General features: G+C 34.1%; 1 protein-coding gene across 1 annotated transcript in view; it reads right to left on the bottom strand.

Moving 5' to 3' along the window:
* Nucleotides 1–634: 634 nt before the first annotated feature.
* The window catches only part of LOC121410331 (macrophage mannose receptor 1-like), a 35,217-nt gene continuing 11,306 nt past the window's right edge, over nt 635–24,545 (bottom strand). Inside the window, exons 9-42 of the mRNA XM_041602345.1 lie at nt 24,277–24,359; nt 22,715–22,834; nt 22,421–22,492; nt 21,777–21,809; nt 21,154–21,318; nt 20,494–20,582; nt 18,408–18,555; nt 18,163–18,201; nt 17,570–17,740; nt 17,045–17,170; nt 16,407–16,517; nt 15,051–15,296; nt 14,393–14,608; nt 13,873–14,042; nt 13,445–13,555; nt 12,845–12,963; nt 12,416–12,579; nt 11,386–11,603; nt 10,812–10,945; nt 10,350–10,408; nt 9,937–10,107; nt 9,576–9,605; nt 8,778–8,959; nt 8,083–8,147; nt 7,106–7,212; nt 6,354–6,629; nt 5,901–6,061; nt 5,572–5,677; nt 4,941–5,185; nt 4,253–4,421; nt 3,428–3,685; nt 2,746–2,925; nt 2,356–2,400; nt 635–1,979 (exon numbers count right to left, since the gene is read on the bottom strand). Of these exons, the coding sequence (XP_041458279.1) occupies nt 1,738–1,979; nt 2,356–2,400; nt 2,746–2,925; nt 3,428–3,685; nt 4,253–4,421; nt 4,941–5,185; nt 5,572–5,677; nt 5,901–6,061; nt 6,354–6,629; nt 7,106–7,212; nt 8,083–8,147; nt 8,778–8,959; nt 9,576–9,605; nt 9,937–10,107; nt 10,350–10,408; nt 10,812–10,945; nt 11,386–11,603; nt 12,416–12,579; nt 12,845–12,963; nt 13,445–13,555; nt 13,873–14,042; nt 14,393–14,608; nt 15,051–15,296; nt 16,407–16,517; nt 17,045–17,170; nt 17,570–17,740; nt 18,163–18,201; nt 18,408–18,555; nt 20,494–20,582; nt 21,154–21,318; nt 21,777–21,809; nt 22,421–22,492; nt 22,715–22,834; nt 24,277–24,359 (4,831 nt within the window). The 3' untranslated portion in view covers nt 635–1,737. The remainder of the gene's footprint in view (nt 1,980–2,355; nt 2,401–2,745; nt 2,926–3,427; nt 3,686–4,252; nt 4,422–4,940; nt 5,186–5,571; nt 5,678–5,900; nt 6,062–6,353; nt 6,630–7,105; nt 7,213–8,082; nt 8,148–8,777; nt 8,960–9,575; nt 9,606–9,936; nt 10,108–10,349; nt 10,409–10,811; nt 10,946–11,385; nt 11,604–12,415; nt 12,580–12,844; nt 12,964–13,444; nt 13,556–13,872; nt 14,043–14,392; nt 14,609–15,050; nt 15,297–16,406; nt 16,518–17,044; nt 17,171–17,569; nt 17,741–18,162; nt 18,202–18,407; nt 18,556–20,493; nt 20,583–21,153; nt 21,319–21,776; nt 21,810–22,420; nt 22,493–22,714; nt 22,835–24,276; nt 24,360–24,545) is intronic.

Raw genomic sequence — 24,545 nt, 5'->3', positions numbered from 1 at the left:
TTTCTACCCTAAATTATTTGGGGGATGATAATACAGGCCATCCCCCACCACTTGAAATATTTGGAGGATATATCCCCCTGTGATCGACACCCATGACTGTCCAAGTAATTATTGCATTTCCAGGAGAAAATCCTCCATAGGTGGAAAGTCTGCCCCGGCTTTTACGCCACTGAATGGTTTAATCAGGTAACTGTTGTTAGTTATCCAGTGTAACAGAAGTAACAGTGCACTAGTTGGCCTCCCCTCCTGGAGAGAATGGTGTACTGAAATGTGTCTCTTTCTCTCCCATTTTCTTCATCATTTTCCATCCCTCTCTCTTTCTCTTGATTTCTCCCTCCCTCTGCTGCATATTCGGTTAATTCTCTTAATTTCGTTCTTTCTTTCTTCCCTTTTTTTCTTTTTCTTTCTACTTTTTTTAAATACCCTTGATTTCCTTTCCCTCTTCCTCGAGATTTTTCTGTCTTCTTATCATCATTTCTAATTCTTCTTTTATTCTTCTTTCTCTTATTGTTTCCTTAATTTTGGTGTATATTTTCTTTTGATCTTTTTTGTTTGAATCTAGATTCATGTAGTATTCATAATGAAAAGGATATATACTCAGCTATAAAAAAAATGCAATCAAAATCATTTCAAATAATTTTATACGTCTCTGTTTATTGAGAAAAAAAATCGGATGTGCGATGACAGCAAAATATCTATTTGCGATTCAGTTTAACATAAAATATATAACTAAATATTATTTGTAGGTCGCATCTCATGTAATTTATGTAATATCACCGACATATACAAAAAATAGACTTTAGGTAGATAGCATACATGAATGATTCCAAAGGACTCTTGTAATCAAACCATTTGATTGGACATAAAGATCAATCCAATCAAATCGGAAGAACCTAGAAAAGTAAACATGGTATATGGTCTACATATTGCGTTTATCAATAAATCTTTAGATAATCCCGATACAACTGTTATCGAGGCCACATTAATGTTGAATGGGAATAATTATCTTGGGAGATAAAACACACCCGAAAACGTATAAATTATGTAATATTGAATGGCTAAATTTCAAGTGTTGAAGGTCAAGTCAATCCCAGTAAAGAGTTGATTGGAATAGCAGGGAAAAACTTTTAAAAATTCCTGATGTTGAACAACTTATAAAAAAGGTTATTTTGATAATCCATGAGACCCTATATAATGATATATGAATTATAGAATATTATTTTTTGCAGATTTTACAACTAAGGAAACTCTTCATTGAATCATCGTCATGATCATAGGTTGCAGTAATGGTTATTGCACAGATTCATTGAGGATCTAACCCTTGTGAAGTTAGGGAATAGAAAGTCATCAAAGTGTCTGTTGTCATCAATTGCTCAATTTGCATATACTATACAGAGTGGATATGAAGCTGTTCGAGGAATAGTAAAATTTCGAAATGTTTTACATTTCCTATTTTACATCTCAGTTTATATTAAGATTTGCAGTGTTTATTCCAACCCAATTTCTCTTCTTTTAGTAATCCAGTTTTGTTTGTGTGTAGTGTTTGGCGAGGTCTTGGCCTTTACATTTATTACTTAATCATTCTAGGCTATCTTCTCTTTTTTTATTTTGGTGTCCGCTATGAAACAAATGTACAATTGATATATTTCCTAATACAACATTTACAAAAATTCATAAAAAGCTGTTTTCTTGATCTTTCATTTTCTTTTTCACTTAAATATAAAACCTTATTTAGGCCTATGCCTCTGCAACCCCGGGATCTTTCAAATCTTTGGGCTTTTCTGGATCTGTCTTGATGTTAGCTTCGTAGAGAGCGTTGTCGAAGCCTACTGGTGGTGTCGGGGTTGGGAAAGGATCTGTGGTTGATGATGATTTAGGAGCGTTACGAGCACCAGCAAACCAGGCGACCACCAGAATGACTACTACTACGATAACGACAACGGCGATGACTATTCCAGTGATCATCGCAGCAGAAAGAGCTTGAGAGAATAAAGATAGGAAGGAAACACACATAATCAGTACATGATACTTTTCTCTACATAACGAAGCTATTATGGCCTTGGGTAATTAATCTTCATTGGTCTATGTCTAATACCTAATTTTTTTTTTTAAACATTGAATCGTAAGAACAGCTTTCTGATTCCAAAGTGAGAAGCAAAATATGTCTGTCTGGGCTTTAATCAAATTCATTATCATTTCATTCATTTGCCATCAATTGTTATATGTTTTGTCATGATTCAAATAATTATTATATTTTGAATTAAGCATGATCAAGATGACAAGGCACAGCGTCACGAAGAGAATATTTTTTTTTTCATTGGTGAAATTAATGAAATCAAGACTTGAACTACTTACAGTCTCCGCCACCTGAGATAGGTTGAGAGTCCGTCTCATTTTGACCTGAAAGAAAAGTTTTAATCAAATGAATAATCATTAATTACAATTATTTTGCATGTCTAATCAAACTGGTAAATCACAGTTTTAGCTAGAATGCTTTGTTAATGGTGATTAGGATGATACTGGAAACATATTTTATAATTCTAACAATAAACAATTTTTCGACATCGTGAACATAAGAGGCCATTATTCCAAGGGATATATTCAAATAATTACATCACTTCCTTTTGAAATTCGGGAATTGGAAATATAAATTCGACAAAATCTGAAAGATTTTATTGGTTTATTCCAGTTGTGTGTGGTTATTTTTGAGAATATTCTTTAAATCGAATGTTAAAAATTGCTTACTCTTATCCATTTTACAAACGTAAGAAGCACGTCCCGAGCAATCCTCATCGTTCCACTTCCCAAATTCATTAGTGTACATCTCGACACAATCTTCATTTGATCCAGCCCAATCTTCAGTCGGTTCACCATTAGCCCAATGTACATAATCAACCGGGCTATTGTCAGAGTATTTGAAACCACCTGCAATGAAAATAAATAACACTAAATTTAGTAATAAACAGAATAGATTCAATGTTGATCTATTTAAAGTGAATCTTTTGTTCATACTGTGATCTGATTGCTATTTGGTACAATATTTTTTTTTAATTTCCAATTTGAATATTTTTATTATATTGAAATTTATAGTCGAAAGGGTTCCAAACGCATATTAACCGTGATCACATTGTAACTTAAACAAATAAACTAGTCAAAACATGTTTGTTTTTAAATATATTGGTAGGCTACAATACTGTAACAATACGATAACTGCTTACAACACCAACTATTCAATGGCTAAATGGTATGCAGCCGTGCAAGATAAGCTGCAATGATCACGATGATGTTTAACACTGTGAGAAATTTGGGAGTTTTGACAACTTTTAAATGGAAAGGAAGACATTTCATGTTGTGTTCAATATTTCAGGAAAATGTATATTTCTATACTTTAAAGTTGCAATTTTTAATAAAAAAGATAAATTCATACCAGTTTCAGACCTGGTGAGACCAAGCCAGACAGACCGAACACCTACAGTTCCAATTGCAAGGTTTTTAACAAACTCATTTTCTTCCTTGCTATGAATACTAACAAGCTCTCCACCATACTGAGTCTGACAAGTCTGTCTTGCTGTAAACCAATCAGCAAAGACTGCTCCCGAAGCTACGGCATAACAATGGCCACCAAACTCTGATTGTCCGTTGGGACAAGAGCCTGGTAGGGTGGGTACGCGGGTAGGAGGAATCTCTGTTAGGAGAAAAAGTCATTGTTAAATAAATGTTTTATTTGGACAAAAGGTGGTACTTCATTTAAATGTATACAAATCATCATCATTTTAATCATTAGTTAATCTTAAAATTCATTCGAGTTCTATGTGATGCGATTTTTTTTTGTTAGTGGTAATTTATCAATTTTCGAGGAGGTGATTTTTTTTTTATTAGAGAAAATTATTCATAATTATGGGAGCCTAAAATTGAAGCTCAGACGAACATAAGTTTTGGCATATTATGAAAATTTTCTGTTACTCGTATTGACTTATAAATATCGGAGATGAACGAGTGACTTTTTTCCAACCCATTGATTCTGCATTTCTAAAAATAATTTTATATTCACATAATCATCTTATATAATAACCTTTAATTCCTAGACTAAACAATATCCATAATTTCTGTTTAATAAATTTCGTAGTCTTACAAACAGTTCTTGATCAATGTAGGACGTTGATATAGAATCCATGGGTAACATTAAATTTTTTTATGAATAAAACCTTCACCCATGAACAGAAAAATAGACAAGAGTTTGTATTATACTTACTATTGGTAGTTTTACAAATAGGAACAAACATGCCGTTACAGTTAGTATCATCCCATGATGGTTCATCACGTAATACTACACACCCTTCTCCTGGACGTTGACTAGGTTCACTATCACCCCATACAGAATAGAAAACAGGCCATCCATCACTCCATGTATATTGACCGTCCTTATTATGAAACATAACAGAATATATATACAATATTTAAAAGAAATGTGAGCAATCATCTGTAACTATTGATCAGGAATGCAAACAATCTTTTTAAAACAAAGTAAGTATCCATTCATAAGTTATGAAAAAATACCTCATCAAATGTCAAGTGGATTTCGGGGTTAGTCAAATGACGGAGATCTCATGTATAAACATTTCATCGTGTCAAGGCGGGTACTTAATAGATTGTGTGCGTACAATAAGTCACAAACTCGAGGGTTCTCTTCTCCTACATTTAAACATATCATTAGTATACACATATTTGAATTTGAAATATGTTTTCTATTTTTTTTTCTAGGGCAGCAAATTCAGCTTCCGAATAGAAATTTCTTTGACCAGACAGCTGTTATCATGGTAACTTGACAGGTCAGATAATAATGTGCAACCTCAATACATAAAACAATGTTTGATTAAATTGTGTTATAATGTCATGACACCACAAATCCTTCAATGAATTGCAAGAAAAATACAACTTACCTCATCACTAGTCATACCAATCCAGGCAGCTGAGACATCATTAGAATACATCAGATACTCAAGGAAGGCTTCATTAAAAGAATCAGTAATACTAGCAAGATCACCTCCTTGTGATCTGCAGTACTCTTGAGCATCGGCATAGTTTCTTGGAGTGGTGTCGATCTTGTAGCACGAACCGTCATATTTGTAATAGCTTCTGTCATCACAGTACGAGTTGGTAGGCGGGTTTTCGCTTGCTCCTTGTACTGAAAATAATTGATAGGCGATTTATTCCCATCCATCCCATTGTACAAAATTTTCACATCTTGTATTGATATACAATACCCTTATTCATAGCAAGATTTTTTGGGGGTGTGACTAATACCGAAGTAGGCCTATTATATCACATTCATTATCACATTTATTATAGTTTTGTTATGATGGCTTATTATACCATACACAATTTTGTCCTCAAATTGCGACTTGTCTGCACCATGTGCACATTTCCCATAAGTGAAGAACGCCAGGAGTGTGATGAGTCGCTCCGCATCAACATTAGAAATAACCCACTACCATTTACTACTTTGAGTATTTGAAAGTTCGATTTTTAAAAAAGATAGATCAGCTACACAAATTATTTTTCCCGTCTTACCTAGATCCTTTTCACACATATATGCTATGACCTCCCCGCAGTTAACATCATTCCACTTTCCAGCGTAGGATGGATCATTGAGCAGCTCAACACAATTTCTTGATTCCTGTAGTAACAATATGAAAACAAATATCGGATAGAATAGAAAGGATAGCGAAAAATAACAAAGACTTAATCACATTTTCATGATTTATGTAAATGTAGCAAAAGTGATTCAACGCTTAATAAGTGAGGGCTTATTCGTGAACTATTACCGCTGTATATACGTTGGTGTGTGTCCAATTATCCAAGTATCTAAGCTGTAAAACCAGAATAGAAGCAATTCTTACCTCGCCTGGCCATGTAACAATGCCACTAGGTTCTCCAGGTAACCAATTGGTGTAATATGGGGGTTTTCCGTCAGTCCAATGGTACTGTCCAGATGAACCGAGATCAGAGAAACCAATCCATACATCAGTTGGTACATTAATGAGTAGTGATGTCATAAGAGCTGAAATTGGGAAATATAATGACCATGAACATTGATTTCAAATTTTGTTATACTTATTTCAGCTATCATGTTCAGTTTGTGTAAATAATACCTACACAGCACTACATTAGTGATTAAGAGCTTATAGTATAGTTAGATACCTTGATAATAGTGTATATGATATTGGAAGATGGGAACATGTAATTTCCTACATGGTACAATGCACCTTATGACAACTATTATTCTAGACTGTTTGGACGGCATTTGTATTTATGCAAGCATCATTTTTAAGAAGATTAATAGTTTTTCTTACATTGGACTTTCTTGTCATGGATGCCAGCTAGGTTTCCACCTTCTGATATACAAAGGTCTCTGGCACTCTTCCATTTATAACGATCATCAGTGACGTATCCACCAATCCTATAACAACGATTGAAGTATTTAAAGTAACCGTTGTTACATCCACCAGTAGGGGTAGGAGTAGGTGCGTTGGTGATTGGGGTGATGGAATCTTCTGCCCTCTTACAGATGAACGGGGTTGGAACTCCGCAGTTCTGATCGTTCCACTTACCATTCAATCCAAGTGCGTCTAAAGAATTTGCAAATGTCAAATAGATATGGTCAAGTAACATTCGTTACACATCTTTCATGAAATTACTGATTAGATTCATGTATATAGATCTTGTATTTATTGGGTGAAAAAGACGACTTTGTAGTAAAAACACTGAAAAATTATTTGAGGAAAGGCATTATAAAGGCTTCTATTTTTCGTTATCAATATCGACATGTTTATAACAAACATAAGACGGAAAGAGAAGAATAATGGGTTATATGGGATCTACTCAAATGTTTTTATTTTAGGATATTGGGGGTTTTCTGTCGCATATTAGACATATTCAAATAAATATGTTGAAATATTAGAAATTAATCAAAACACGAGCCTAACAGATTGATTACAGTGAGTATATATGTACTGCTGAAATAGAACAATAATGACAATGCTGAATCGCAAGACCTTGAAGATTGAATATAAATTTTTCCGATCATATATTATTGTATTCTTACCATCAACTTCATATTTGTTAATTTCTGCACATGTTTCTTCGCCATGTTTGTTGTTAGGTTCACCGGGTTGCCAATTTGCGTAGGTAAATGGAGTTCCATCTGACCAACTGAGAGATCAATAAAGTTTAACATGTCAAACCACCTATCACTATTTCAAAGTACAAGACTATTCTATATCGTCCAAGTCCTACGTCGATACAAGTGTATTTTTATTAAGCCATCAGACACTTGCTATTTTTTTTATAAATCGTTCTGTCGTCGTTTAATTTCATTAAGTAAAATGGGAATTTCACCATGAAAATAAGTATGGTTTGATAAAAGCATAAAAACTATTAAAAGTTATTGCTTAAGTTTAATGAAAATATGTCGAAAATATTGGATTTATGATTATTTAAATTTTGGTTTTGAGATGTCACAGACAAGCAGCTCCTCTATAATGACATGTGATATAACTTCACTACATTGACTTTTTAATTCAAATTTGTGCCGTAAATTTATAATTTCATACATCATTTCACACCCAAATCTATGAGGAAAATATTTTTTTCATATAAATTTCATCATATCTCACAGAAGTGCGATTTATGAAATTACAATAAGAAATTACATACATGAATCAATAACTCTTCGATTTACGGACTTTCATAAATCATTGCAAGTACTTCCCTTTAACTTTCCTACTTTTATTAAAACTAACTCATTGTCAAGAAAATTTTCCCTGCACTCTTGTAAATCTCTCTTAGTGACAATATTATCAATGTATTTTTATTACCAGATCTAACAAGGTGACCCAATCATCTTTTTCTTACTCAGTTGAAAAAGAGATATTCAGTTTATTCATTATACTTTTTCCTGAAATCATCATCGGCCTTTCATCATGAATAGGTTTAAAATATACCAGTTATTCAAATATTTTATTCCAAAAGCTAAACATTTTTGCTTATAATGAGAAAATAATTATCTGATTTTTTGCTTACGTGTAGGGACCGTCTACCACCTCTTGTCGGAGACCGATCCAATATTGTAGAGCAATACTGGGTGACTGAAACGAGGCACAAAAAAATATCCTCAGAAAGGGGGGTAATTGATACACGATTTTATCATGATAGAGAAAGAACTGGTTCCCTTTCCTGGAGCTTTATAATAATGATGATATCTATAACGAGAGGTAGACGACGAAGAAGAAGAAAAAGAAAAGGAAAAATAGAGGAAAAGAAGAGGAGATAGAAGAAGTAGAAGTAGAAAGACGAAAAATAGGCGCTTATATTGCATAAAAACCGGTGTTTCCATCGCTACGTATTGAATGAATGCTACCAGGTATGCATAAGAGTAGTGTCGGTAAATTTCTTGCTGAAAGAGAAAAAGCCATGACCATAGCCATAACGTGGATTATTTGATTTTCAAATATACCCTTGAAAATAAAGAATAACAATGGCTCCATGAAGAAAGTTTTACAGTATTATCTAACGTAGATAGCAAAAATATAAGCTTTGTCTTGATACATATTTATCAAAAAATAAAGGAGCCCTTTTTTCTTTATATAACTATCTTTTTTTAATGAAAATATTTCTACGCGGAAAGATACGAAAACTATTACAAAAGGAACGATGTACAATTTCATATCAGTGTTCATACCGTACATTATTTTTATGTTCTTTCCTGGAAATCTTACCATTTCAAGAAGAAATGCATTTTCCTGTCCACTTGTGATAGAGACCAAATTACCACCCTTAGACTGGCAGAAAGCTTGAGCATCAGACCAGGCCCGCCTGTCTCCTTCTCCAGCGATATCACTTATATAGTAACAGTATGGTCTCACGTATTTCCAATCGCTGTCAGATGGACACACACCAACTAGGGTAAGAAAACATAGTTTTGTAAACCACGGGATAAATATGAGTTGAGCTCTAATCAGATCGACGCTTTATTGCACGTTTACAAAAGGCATGTTTACGAGTGTGTGTACAGGGTATGTGTGCTGGCCGATGAGTGTGGATGCGTGACTCTTTCATGTCGATAAGATCTCACGGGATCTCACCTATTGTTTCAGTGGTGCTTCACCATGTGGTTTGACTTTGATTCACGCAAGATATAGAGTAAGGATTATATTATTGCTAGAAATATACAACTATATTAGCTCTTAGGACATGGATGATTAATAATATCGTGGTGAATAACATGCCTGGAAACAATTTCAGTATGTAATAATTCGAGCTTCAACGGTCATTCACTTTTACGACTACTAGTTCAAGAAAAACCCGAGACCAAATATTAATTGGTTATTCTCTATATTTGTTCGATAAATAACTCTTGTATTATCATGATGTACAACACATTGAAAGGTTTTGATTAATTCAAGAACTTTTAGGAGGGATATTGATAATCGGGTAAAATGATAATTTTGGAAATACATCACAAAATTATGAAAAGAGAAAGCTTTGTACTTAAAAAGGGTGGTTTTTTTACTTACCAGTGGGCAACGGAGTTACTGGTGCTTTAGCTATATTGGAAGAGAAGGTTTATGAAGTATAAGTGAAATAAGCTAATGCAGTCATTGGATTGTCATGAAATCTAAATTATTTATCGTCAATTATAAAATATCTTGACGATAAATGAAATTATAATGTCCATGTCAAAATTTACTAATGAAAGCTAGTATTTCATGAGCTTTGAGTAGTGTAAAAGGGCTGGTAGACGCTGGAAAGCCTTAAAAATAAATGAATTTTAGATTTATTAAAAACGTCGCTTTAGAAGTCAAGTTAGGAGACTCAGAATTCTACCGCAGCATTTAAGTGTGTGTTTTTTTAATAGGTGACAATCATTTTACTTACGTTTTGGTTTCTTACAGATCCAGCTCCTGAGTGCATAACAAGGGATATCATTCCATCTTCTTCCTGGGTTAAGAAACATCTCTGTACATTCTTCACTACCTGAATGGTCGTTTGGTTCACCAGTCTCCCAGTTTACGTAGATGACTGCAGACCCATCACTCCACTGCCAGGCTATAAAAGGTAAACAATATATGAACGAATCATAATAATATTATAACAAGTCTAGAAATTCACTCTTCTTCAGTGAAGAAAAGATATTATTTGATGGATATGAGTGATGATTAACTTATTTTGTATTAATGGTATGGTACATCATTACTACACATTACGATAACGAATCTTACTTTCTAATTCCTTTATAATTTGATGTCAAATATTGTGTTAAGAGTTATGATTAAAATCATCTTACTTACCACCTTCCTGATTGATATCATTCAAGCCAATCCAAAATCCAAAGAAATTGTCTGCATCCCTGAAATCAATGGAAAATTATTAAATTGAACCAATCAGATGATCATTCATTTAGGTCGTCTATCATAATAATGTTTTAGTCTTTCGGATAAAAATGGTAACTTAATTTATGTATCATGAACGGAACACAAGTATAATCCTTGAGATAACCTTATTAACTTTAGCAAATCGTCGATCCTCAAAATGTCCATTATCAGATGAAGTAAAAATCATAAAATCTTCACAAAGAACGATGGCATCTTCAATAAAGTACTACATGTGTCTCAATCAAACGTTACCTAAAGCCAGCATTATAGGCAGGATGATTTACCATAGGTTGATTCATTATATACATATAAATAAATAAATATATGTATATTTATATATAAATATATATATATATATATATATATCATGTTCCTTACTGTGGTGTGAAACTTGAAACAATGTATTGCTCTTCTGCAGAAGTCTGAAAACTGGCCATATCACCTCCCATAGCTTGACACTGAGCTCTAGCATCAGAGAAGGAAAGCTGCTCCTCGGCAGGTTTCTCATAAACCTATCAATTGAACAAAAATCGAAGTTAAGTATAATAATAATAAAATAGGTTACTAGGAACTGAGCTGATAGTGAAGAGAAGTGGAAATGAATGAGAATGGTAATAGAAACCATTTAAGGAAGGTGGGAAAAAAAAGGGTGACTGCAAGGAAGGATACGGAGGGGCTATTTGGATACGAGAATGATGAAGGGAAAGTGGTGTCTTAGCTGTGGTAGAGATTATGGTGGTAATTGTATTGCTCCTCTGCAAAAGAAGGAAATCATAAAGGATTTTCTACATAGAATGTATCAGAACACTGGCGTTTAGTTACATCTTGATATTTCATGAAGACCTGGGGAAAATTTCTTAAAAAGACTTGCGAAATGTTTTATTCGACAAATTATATCAACAAATAAACTATTGTCATTTTAGATATTTTTTTCTAAACAAGTATAACTTACCATGAAACAATTATTTCCATATCCGATGGCTCCAACTTCACAGCCATCGTTGGATGGGGATGTCACTGGAGCTTGGGTATAGGGTATCTCTGTAGCTCCAAAGATAGGTTGCTCACAGATGTATCTAAGTGTATTTGGGCAAGGTTCATCCATCCATAGACCAGCAGAGTTTTGATTGTAACCTCCAATCATGGCAACACATTTCCCAAAACTATCATCTAAAAAGGAAAGTTAAGTTATTATCTTCGTTAAAATCGCAATTATAAAGGCTGCATTAATCATTACTTTTGAATTCAGAGAGTTTTGAAGGATGGGATAATGATAATGAAAACATCGATGTTAGTAGTTAAATCTTCTTGCATGACCAATGCTATGTGATATATAATAATAAAAAGTATTTTTCCTCAAATTCCAAAGTAGAAATGAAATGGTAATCACTCTAAAAGGCCTGTACTCCAGTGGTCTTTGTCTAGACAATTATTCTGCGTATTCATCAAGCCTGGAGGAAAGGAAGGCTTACATTTATATTGAAATCTATACCCTTACCCATTAGAACAATAATTCTTAATTGTGTGGGTATTAAAGGGGGCTCTTCAACTCTTTAGTAATTTGTGACGTATTCGAGTGTTTTGTCCGAATAACATAGATAGAATTAGATTTCTTCTTGCAAAAATGGTTAGTTCTTCGCGTTTTAGTCACCTCACGGATAACCGAGTCATTTTACGTAAGTTTGTTTTCAAAAATTGATGAACATCATTCGGGTTCATGGTGCGATTACCTTCCACATTAGATTCATCGGAAAGTCGTTTTGAGGCTGACCATGAAGAAGGAAAAGAAAGACGGTGTAAGACAATACTGCCAAAGAGTAATGCTACACTGAAGATGCTGTACCCACCATCTTTTAACAGTAAGTCAAGTATACCTTTGAATTATAATTAGTCTTCATTTCAATCAATTATGTTTTCTAAGTGATAAAAATAAACTGCATATTATCTTAAATTCTCGTTATTTAGAAATGAAAAGAACATGCCTGGTTGTCCTGGGCCCCAGGCGGAGAATGTCGGATATGAACCGTCAACCCATTTGTAGGTTCCGGGTACATCCGTATCACTCAAACCGATCCAGAAATCATCACTGCCTGTGAATTCAGTTGCGTATTCACCAAGTTTGGAAGAAAGGAAGGCTTGGTCATACCTGAAGAGGTGTTTTTATGGATTAAATGTAATAGATGATAACTTTTTTTAGTTTGTACTATGTGTAAGCCTGAAAATGATATTTCAACAGAAGATCAAGTAGAAGAACAGAAACAAAAATATTACAAGGGTATGGATGAGAAATACGAATGAGAAGCTTTGGGAAAGGGAAAGGTAGGGGTCGAGGATGGGAGGGTATGAGGATTGGAATAGTATACTGCTCGATAGAACTGTGCAAAAACTGATGAGATTGAATGGTTATATACCTGTCGTTGAGGGTAGCCAATTTTCCTTGTTGCGCTACACAGCTATCTCTAGCATCAGCCCAGGAAAGCTTCTGGTCCATGACCATCAAATAACACGTCGACATGTACTTTACCCAGCCCTGTCAGGTTTATGAATAATATATATATATATATTTTCAAATCTTGAAACGAAATAAAAAGGTCAGTTGATATAGACTTCAAAATTGCATTTGTCCTTTTTTTTTATTTAGTTGTGGAAGGTTTAGTAGTTATTGCCATTTTGTCTGTTTAATTTGATATATTTGCAAACTGGACATGAATCATGTATTTCACATTGTTTGTTTAATGAGGTTTACTGTTTTTATATTTCACATGATATATATATTATTCCCCAACACCATTTAAATTCATCACTTAATTTAGGGCAGATTTTTTTTTCAATTTCAATTCAGATAAACATTTTGTCTTCTTCCATTTTCACAAGATATGGTTGTTTAACATAAAATATAAAGAATCATTTGTCATAAAAGAATAAAAATATACAGCATGTTTTTTTACAGAAGGCGTAAATCTCTATGAGCAATAACTTAACATTCAACTCGAAACATAGTGGTTACATACCGATGGGCATCCATCATTGGGAGGCTGAACGACGTTTTGATTAGATTTGGGTCTCTTACAAGCACCATACATAGAGAAACCAGTACATGCTACATCTCTCCATGCACCAAACTAAACAGAAAAGCAAAATTCATTATAATTTGACAGTAATCCTTCATTTCTCATTTCATGGCAAAAAAAATAAGAAAATGACAAGAACTGAAATGATAAGGTCCAACCACTGAAACATTCTTCATCTTATATCACGAAACATACGTTAGCCCATTTAATGATTTCAAACAAATCCATTGCAAAACCTTATTTGGCAAGCCCACAAAAACTTTTACTCTGAAGATGAAATTTAAAACTGACGTTTGAAAAAATATACCAACAAAAATGCTCCTGTTCCTAAATTTAATCATTTAATGAATTACAATATTATGAGTTACCTGTGCGTCAAAATAGACACAATCATCATTGAAAAGATCATTATTGGGTTCTCCAAGGGCCCATTGAGTGAAGGTTACAGGACTCCCGTCTGTCCAGGCATAGTTCTGTTCTACATCCTTATCAGTCAGTCCAAGCCATACACCAATTATGGTTTTATTACCTTCGTTACCTTTGGAAAGAAAACAATTAGAGATTTTGGCCATCCTTATTAGTGAATGTAGGAGGAAATTGACAAAGATTGACAGGTGAACTTTAAGGCAAACTTAGCCCCAAACGTCGCAGCGATCGTCACAAAAACATTTTAGGGTAGAATTTCAGGCTCATTTTCAACACTTCAGACATTTACTGTCTTGATAGGTTTCATTAGGTTGTTCTGATAGTCACTTAATGAACATTAACATATTGGCTTGTATAAAGAATGGCTCCTTCAACTTGAACTACTCCCCCCCCCCTGCTGCTATATGGTCGAGTAATCACCATATAAATACTGAATGTATATGATAATGAATAATGTTTCACCTGTTTGCATGAGGCTGTAAATAAAGTTATTTTCACTCATATCGGAGACCGAAGCAAGCTTGGAGGACCTTAGCTCACATAGATCTTGCATATTGGTAAATGAATACATATCAGTAACGATAGAATAGCAGAAGCCTCTGAAACTCATCTCATTTGCACTGCATCCGTAGCTTGGGTCCATGGTCGTCGGTGGAGCATCAGTAGGTGCACTGAAATCTGAAAGTAAGATGAAGATGGTTAATCATTCATTAATTTTTGGATTAAAATCTATCTAAAAAAAATCCTTTTGAGATAAGCCGTTATCGGAACATAAAATCGGGGTAATTGTTTTGAGGGGGTAGTATGTTTTCAATCTATAAATTAACAACACATTTTGGACACAATATTTATTCTACCGATTGGTTCTGTAAAGGTACTCTAATGAGGAAGACCAGCCATTGTGCCAGTAGGTGGCCTTTCCAGGCGATTGATAATTTATTGATAAAATAAATACAAAAAGTAAAATGAATCATGCGTAGAATTTTTGCTTGTTTCTTCGTTGTTTCTATGTCGCTTGTACTTTTATCGTTATTTGTTTTGTTTCATAACGTTTATTCTTGTACGTCGCTCACTGTTTATGTTCAATCGAGAGAAAGGTAAACCAAGACTTAATGTTCACCTCTTTGGTAATGATCCCATGGATCCTCGAACTCGGGTACCAACCCGACGTTGCCGGCAGTGTCCTTGTCAGAGGAGAGGAGGACACACTGTCTACCACTGCGATAATAGTTGAATGAACGGCAAGTAAATGTGGCAGTAATACAAAGGAATGCACAGTCTTCTGGCCATACATTGTTGATAGGGACTTCGTTGGTAGTGTCGAGGCGGGAGTTGGTGTACGTCATGAAGTAACGAGTAATGAATTCTATAGTGAAACACAGTAATCATAGATGGTCAGTGATGAAATAATTTTACAAAGGAGCATTATATGATTGTGTGATATCATATCTTGTCTATGAGTTATTCTTAAGAATCACCGGGCTGTTTAATCTATCTGGTTTTTTTTTATTTAAGAGGATATTGCTTGCTAACTTAACCCTAAATAGACTGGGCTATTTCGACGCCTAAGAAGACTGGGGGGGGGGGGGGCTGATTCAGCCCGCCCTTATGATCTCGGCCGTTGATGGCGTGATCGCGACGAAAATGGGCACACGCGTTACCCATGGCATTATCTACAATACCATAACATCAAATTCTGCAAAAAATCTCATGTCTCATTAATTATGCTAATTTATGCGTAAAATCATAGTTTGCTCTAATTAATAAAATAATGCCCCTGAAATGCTAATTTTTGTTTCACATACTCTAGATAGGCATCTGATCAAATTCATTTAAAAAAAATTCAACATCACATTTATTTTCTTATGTATTCTATTGTTTTCTAAATTTCTTATGTATTTCTTTGTTTTTTGACTTTTTGTTTTTTATTGTTTTTTCAACGGAAATTGTCGGGGACTTTATTTTGACCATAAAAAAGATAAAATTAATAGATTTTAAGCAGTTAAAGGAAAAATAATGATACATTTATGAATTTTGGCTAAAAACACTATTTGCATTGGATTTGTACACAAATTTACGTTTTTGAGTAATTTTGGGTCTGCATGCACTTACAAAATGTTGTATAATTTCGGAACCGCATACCCGGGGGTCACAATTTTGGTCTCAAAATTTGCGCGAGACTTGAAAGTAAAAAGTCAGCGAGCGACGCGGTCAAAAAATTTCGCGCGGCGGACTTCTTGAAAAAAATGTCGAGGGGGGCTGAATCAGCCCCCCCAGTCTTTTTAGGGTTAACTTTTACAAAAGAAAAAAACAGGGAACAGACGGATTCCTTTGATAAAAAAGTATAGTTGGAATTATGTGGTACTCTAATTACTTCCCCTCCTAAACCTCGAGATAAAAGAGCAGCAGATTCGGAAATTACTTTTAGACACAACAATAAAAGATTCGTAAGGCGCTCTTAACACAATGTACTCACCATTCCTCTTACAAATCCCAAGTCTGGCATTACTACAAGCAAGATCATTCCATCGTCCTGAGTTTGCATACATCTCTACACAGTCTTCACCTCCTGCGTTGTTTGGTTCACCTACATGATGGAAATAAATCCTATATTGAAATCTTGCTTAGAAAACTAAGATGGAGCCAAAACAAATGAAGGGAAGAATACAGTGCGAAGGAAGGATACAATGACACAATAGGAGAAATAATACAAACTAGAAAAGAATGCTTTAAGGAAAGTTGGATAAGAGAAGCTGGATAAGGAGGATGAAATAGACTAATGACTATGAAAATAACGATCACAATAATGAACTGATGAAGAATTAAGCACGAATACTTTCAACCCTTTCACTGCCCCCAAACAAATAAAGAGTTCTTTAAATCAACCCACAGTGTAGTAATTGGTGGTATCAAGATGACTTGTATTTTTTGGTAAAATAATAAGCAAAAAATTATTATCACAAATAAAAGTATAAAAATGATTGGGAAAGCAGGGTAAATGGATCAACAGGAAAAATACGAGGCATTAGAATTATTGAGACAATTTGATGGCAAGGTGTTTTCATAAAACGAATAATTTAGTGCAAACATAATCATTTCTATGATCCCACTCACCACTCTGCCAATTAAGGTAAGCAAACGGTGCTCCATCAGACCATTGAAATCCATAGTTAAGGTTCGAAGAATGTAAACCAATCCAGAATGAGTTTATACCATTGTTGTAGTAGTACTGGGCAAATCCTATAATAGAAAAAATATAAAATGGTTTAATACTGAGAACAATCTAAACTCACATTCTCAAACATTTTGTTATGTCTATTACATTAACACAGAAGGAAGTGTGACCTTAATCTTTTCTGAACTATGGTATATGCCTATTTAAATTCACTAACATGATTCCCTTTTCTCTCCTTTCGATAAACATAATGGATTTGTTATAAGTTATTCATATTTTAATCCACTAAAATATGAATAATCGCTTAAGATTTCTTGGTGATCTTATTTGGTGTGTGTAACCATTCTTAGCATTCTGAGCATTATTGCAAAAGACCAGGATTTACATAGTGTGCATTTGTATAATCTCTTCGGCACATTATTACAATTGCTATACCATGTATTATTTTATAACTATGTACTCACGTTGAACAAACTCAGTTTCTAGATAATTAGTAAGACTGGTGAGTCTTCCTCCTTCATAATGACATTGATTGTCTGATTCCTGCCAGCTTCGATACTCCATCTCATACTTGTAACAATTGCCCGATGATGTATCATAAATCCAACCATTACCACAGCGATCGCTTGGTGGAACTATGAAATCAATTTTAAAGAAATAATACGTAACAAGTCAACAAATAATTTCTTAGTAAAAAAATCTTTACATAATAAATGTTCACCATCGTTGTGGATTCGTTAGTAAGATGAAACCGGTCCTATGTGAGTGAGAAATGATATCAGTACAAAAAATTAAGATGAGTTCATTTAAAATCCAATCTCTCTCGATATCAACCTCTCCCCCTCTATGTGCAATGCATGTGCTCTCCTATATGTACTTTAATACCATTTTTGTTCTATTTTATGAGTTTTAAAGACCAAATGTTTGAAAGAACTTTTTCCAAAACATATTTTTATAAATCATTTACATCTGCAAGAATCGTCAGCAGTGATGTAGACACATTCTTTGGATTAAGAAGAATAGAAGAAATAAAAACACTTGAATACATTATACTCACATGTAATTGGCATTGGTGTTGTGTAAGCACCTCCGGGGTCTGTTATTGAATAAAATAAGACACGCCATAAAGTGATAATTTGAAAATAATCAAATCCTTCATTAATACATTGGTATATTCATTTTCGAAATTAGAAACAAGGAACGGGATTCATTGCACTAATATTTGCAAAGTTCATTGGAAAATTATTGGACACGTCAATACGGAGTAATATTAGTTATTGTGTAAGGAGAAATTCAACTCACATTTTGGCATTTTGCAGATGAAGCGATAGACCCTGTCACATTTATGATCATTCCATGTTCCAACCTTGTAGAAATATGATTCCAGATGAACACAGTCCTCGTTGCCAGAATTGTTAGGCTCTCCTGGTCCCCAGTTACGATAATCGTACTAAAATGTGATAGAAATAAAACAGTTCTGGTGATCGAGGTGAAAAGAAAGCTCGAGATATGAATTACACCATTCGATAGAGTAATTTAAGAGCTATTTTACCCTGTGTGTGTCAGCGTCCTGGGAACGATTTTTTTTGGCTGGGGTTGTTGAAGTAGGCATTAATTCAGAGGCGGATCCGGCTTTTGCCAATAAGGGGCTGGCGAAAAAATCACCCATGTTTTCCCTGACCGGCCAGTCAAAGATCATTTTTGTTTGTTTATTTGTAACAGTCACTTCTTTGCTTTATTATTATAAAACCTAGTAATCTCATAAGCAATATAAAAACAGTGCGTGCGCGAAGCGCGAGTTATTTATTGCTTTATTTTTTGGAAATTTCATGTATCTTGTCCTAAAAATCGAACATTCTGGGCAATGTTTGTGATCCTGAACAAATCCGTATATAACTGATCGAAACGGGCATGTCTAGGGCTGTTTTTAGTTATCCATAAAGCGATACATATTCAATAATGAAATAAAGCGAGCGCGAACCAAGAGCTTAAAACATTTGACATACCAACCTAAAAACTAAAAATTCTAAGCATTTTGTAACCATGAACAGGATGGGCATATAAAGAAACAATACGAGCGCAAAGCGTGAGCGGGAAAAAGAGAGATTTAGACCTAAAAATGGGTCCCTCTATTATGAATGGGTGTTTTCTGAAAAATAGGATGTATGGGTTAATGTGTTTTCAACAAATTAATGAGAGCGCAAATGGCGATGTCATGAAAAGGGGATTTTAAGTAGTTTGTTTTAGAATTGCTTTTTATCATAGAGGAAATTATTGAGGTATAAATTACTCACCAATCAAAATGCGAGAGCGCAGCGCTGGCTGATAGGTTTTGACAATCAAACCTGAAAAGGGATATGTTAAAAACTTTATGGAATACACGAAGAGAATAGTTACCTGACGAATCAAATAACGCGAGCGCGAGCTGAAAATGTTGATACTCAGACAATAAAACGGACATTTTACAGAGCACTTTTTAAATATTAATTAATAAATGAAACAAAATAATTTAAGCTCGATGTCGGAGTTAAAATATGTTTTGTATATTGACTTCAAAATTTGATGTTTAAAGCTCCGTATCAGCCTATTAAGAATCTCAAGTAGGCTTATTTCATCTAGCATGCAATGCAAACGCGAAGCGCGAGCGAAATTTTTTTATAGTGACATAAAAGGTTTTTTTCCAAGTCGTCCTCTCACCTCTCATTTACTCTTCTTTATCTTTTTATTTTCTCCTCTCTTTTCCTTTCTTTGTCTTTCTTTCTTTCTTTTTTGCTCCGTCAATATAGAGTCCCGGCCCCTTGGGCCCCCTGGATCCGCCTATGTAACTTTGACAAGCGAAACAAGGTTTCACTACAAAATGAAGGTCGTTTTGGTGCGAGAAATTTGGAAATAAAAAAAAAGGCGTTTCAACACAAAATGTTGGTCATTTTCCATACATTTCTCTAATGTGACACACCAACCAGAATTCCAGGGGGTACTGCCTATGGAAAATAGAATACACAGTACCCCCTATATCATAGAGATTGTTAGTATTCATATAGTCTGTGCCAAATAATGTTTGCTCACATCAGATTTGAAATGATGAAAAGTTTATCGTAGACTGTCGTTTATAGACTATCGTTTATAGGAGATTGGATGATTCTGTAAACAAAGTGCCAATATTATTGCTTTGCACCTCACAAAGAACAAAAAATAAATAATTGTGTCGTACAAAAATTGAATATGAACTTTATTGAATATTAATTGAATTAATATTGATATAGAAAGCAAATTTATCAATTTGTAATTTGATTCTGTGCTGCTTGACAAAATGACCAAATTTGTGGTAGAAATCTACCCCCCCCCCCTTCCCCCATTACAGTGTTTCGATCTTATTGATTCAACTTACCGGAGTACCGTCTTCATACTCCCAACCGCTCTCAGTACCTCTATCATGCAGACCAATCCACATACCCTCACCGATATAATTAACTCTTTCTGAAAATGAACACATGATTTTAAAGTAGCGACACAATTCAACTTACATTAATTCTATTAGACATAACTTTGTGTTCTTTATATCATCAGTAGTCAAGAGAGGAGAAAATAGCAAAAAAATACAAACTTTATTACTGAATTTTTAATTTACTGTGCTTATTTCAAACAATTCAACACAGTTCAAAAAAACATTTCTCTAAAAAAGGGAGCCACAAAGGAGCGGCACCTCAAAATGCTTAATAATACTTTTTTTTTATGTTACTTCATTATCTTTATCACGTTTAATGTGGCCTCAAAGTATGAAAAATTATCCTCTTTTATCTGATTACATGAGCTTAATGAGTATTTTGGAAATCATATTAGTTCAAAATTAATAAAACGATAAGAGAAAGTACATAATTTAAAGCCACGATGGTAAAAACTTGTTGAATTTCGAAATAAAATGAAAATATTTTAAATCAAACGTATAGCAAGTTTAAAATCGATGTGGATAAATTGTCTATTCTGAATTATAGGAAATAGACATTCTATATCCTGGAATGTGAGAGAGGTATCAATAAATAATACACACCTGTAAGGAATGATTGTTCACCATTAGAATGAATACTGACAAGATTAGCTGTTGGGAAGTAAGCTTGACACTGAGCCTGCGCATCAGGTTGGGTGACTATCAGAGTTGGGAAATAATAACAACTATCTCCATATAAATCCCATCCAGGTTCACAAGATCCAACTCCTGTTTTAAAATAGGGAAAGCAAATGACAAATATAAGTCACTGAAAATATTTTTGCAGTTTCATCTTTAAAAAATCATGGTGAGGTAAATATCAATATTTGAAGCCTGAAATATCATTACACCACTATAACTACCCAAAGTGTAAATGTTCAATATTATCCGACTGTCTCAAGAAAATAACACTCATTGGGTTGGCTCACATTCCGTTTAAATTCACGGCGGTCCTCTCCTTTGATGCCTGAGTGATTGATTTTACATTCCTGTCTTTAAAAGGACCCCATGAAAATTCTCCCTGATTTGTTATTTCATATGTAATTAATTTCAGCCAAAGGTAAAAATAATCAAAGTTAAATCATAATTCAGTCAATTCAATTCAAAATAGATCAATGAATGGTATACTAAATGGCAGAATAGTACAATCGAAGAAAGAGGTAATAGTGATTAAGCTTTAACCTCACCTTGGTCTGGCTGAACTGGTGTCACGACGCTTCCTGTATTGGACGATATGATAATTGATTCTCGTTAATTGGATAAAAAGGAAAAGTTAACATCGTTTTTTTAAGCAAGGGAAATATCATGAACATCAATATTTTTCTTTCTTGAGACCATGACCAAGGACTACTAGGGATGATAGCTACAAATCAAGTAGATGACGGAAAGTGGTAATGATGCAAGTATTGGGGTTCGAAATGAGGATCGGCATAATGTTATCATTAACCTAGTGATCAAATTTATCAAGGTCTTGGTTTGAAACTGGAACTGAATTTGATAAGAATTGAAGTTGAATTTGAAATGTATCAATTTGCACACGTTATGAATTTTAAAAAAGACTCCCCCGCTGCAGTACTGGAGTTGCTTGGAAGAAAAAAGAAATGTAAAATTCATGTAACCCGCAAGTCATCCTTCCGACTCCAAGTAAGACAGCGAGTGATTACTAATATTATACTAATTTATACTAATGCTGCTATTGATATTCATTTTTGTAATGATAATAATACTATGTCTCTACTTAACATTAGAAAATGTGACAAGAATATCTAACAGCATTGTGTATTACGAGTCAAACGTGTCTAAAATTTAATTTTCAAATACTAACACTTACCAGCTTTGATTTTGCAAACAAAACCTCCAAGAAGTTGACAATTATTTTGATACCATTTGCCCGAAACATCATCTACATAGAGAGAAAAAGATAAATTCTTGAATTTTATATGCAGCACGAACATGAAGAATAATACACACTTAGTCTCTTTTTTTTAAACTCTGTACATTATTTAAACATATTTTCAATTTTTAGTAAAAAAAGGAATCGTTGCAAATGAATAATCAATATACACGTATATTGTTATTTAATGTTAAATAGTCTATACTTAAAATGAAAGGGACATTTACTTACTGGTTGCCATAAAAGCACAATCAGTTTGAGCGTATGTGTTAGTTGGAAGACCAGGTGCCCAATTAGTATAGGAGGATGTGGTCTCATGAGCCCATGTCCATGTGCCATCAGCCACAGAATCTATGTAAAAAAACAAAAACAAAATCATTGAATGTTCCTCTGACATGTCTCAATTGTCATACTAATTTTGATATGATAATCGTATTTATGTACTGCAGGCGCGGACCCAGGAGGGTCCCCCCCCCCCTATTTTTTGACAACCTGCAGAAAAAAGTGTACTCTTTATCTTGATAGAAACTACGAAAAGCAGGAAGAAAAGTAAGAAATACCCATGATGTGTAATTTACAGCCTCGTAACAGCCGGCCCGACCCCGTAAGGAAACAAGAAAAAGATGAGGGGAAAAATTGGAAAATAGACTTTATATAAAAAGATTCCCGCATCGCACTCACATTGCCTGTATAATGAATCACATTCAAAAGGATTAAATGGCACTTTATATATTCAGTTCTGAAATCAATTTGCACTCAATATTTTAGCTAACACATCAAGCTTTCATTATTTTGTTTGATTTACACAAATTGTTATATCAAATTCTCAGCTCGCGCTGCGCGCTCGCATTGTTTTATTTGTGAGATACCTATCCTCTTTGGAAATTCTTTCCAAAATTTGTCAAAATGCTCCTGTATCATGTCAGTATATCAAAAGATTAAGCTCGTGCTTTGCACTTGCATTTAATTGTTTGAGACACATAAGCTTCTTCTTTAATTTCAATTAAAAACGCGCTTAGACCGTCCAGTTTTCAGGTCGGAATATCACTCTCATTATTTAATTGGTGATACTTGTATCCTTTTCATTAATCACTAAAAACAGTCATAATTGAGTCCCTTAATTTTCACGTTACTGTAATAAAATTTCGGCTCGCGCTTCGCGCTCGCATTGTTTAGTTGGATACTTATCTTTGTTCATGATTATAAAAACTGCTCAGAATCTTCAGTTCTATAAGGACATAAAATATCAAAGAATTTTTTGCTCGAGCTTCGCGCTCGCATTATATATTAAGACCACATGAGATACCTTATCTTGTTTATAACAATATAAACTAACATATAGTTACTTAAAACTTTAGGTAGGACTACCCCCTGAAAAACCAACAAAAAATAGAATTATGGCGGCCAATCGAGAAAAATGTTGCTGAAAATATTTTTCGCCCCCCCCCCCTATTGGCGAAAGCTGGATCCGCCCCTGTACTGTATGCATTAAGCGTTGTATCAATTTTCGTCTTTATACTTCCAGACATTACACAATAATGATAACGATATTTTGAGCTTCCGTGACTAACATCCAACTATAATGGTCAACACGGGTCTATAGTCCTAGAACCAGTATGTTTAAATCCCCCAAATCATTAACGCAAGGGTTCAATCTTAAGATCAATCTTTTGATTGTCAAAAGCATTTTCAGATGTTATAAGTAATGGACCCTTAAAACGCCTTTTCTTCCTGTTAAAGATTTTTAAGACTGTGTTGTCAAGTTTACTATCAATGGGAAGTCATATATTTACCTGAGTATCCAAACCACATATTGTCTACATTTTCAGCGTTGATCGTTCCCATGTTACTTGCAATAAAACTATTTTCAGGATCACTGTGGAAGGTGAAATAATAGTGACATAAAACAATTTTTATCTAAAACTTTTGTTTTAATTTCTTGCACATCTATAAAACCTTTAAATTCATCTCTTCCAAAAGCCTATGTAGATTAATATAACCACAATTTATCATTTGGTTTATAGATATTATAATACCGTTTGAATGCTTGGATAATTTGCAT

This window comes from Lytechinus variegatus, chromosome 3 (assembly GCF_018143015.1).
Source record: "Lytechinus variegatus isolate NC3 chromosome 3, Lvar_3.0, whole genome shotgun sequence".
Taxonomy (NCBI): Eukaryota; Metazoa; Echinodermata; class Echinoidea; order Temnopleuroida; family Toxopneustidae; genus Lytechinus; species Lytechinus variegatus.
This window is presented reverse-complemented; position numbering and strand designations above follow the sequence as displayed.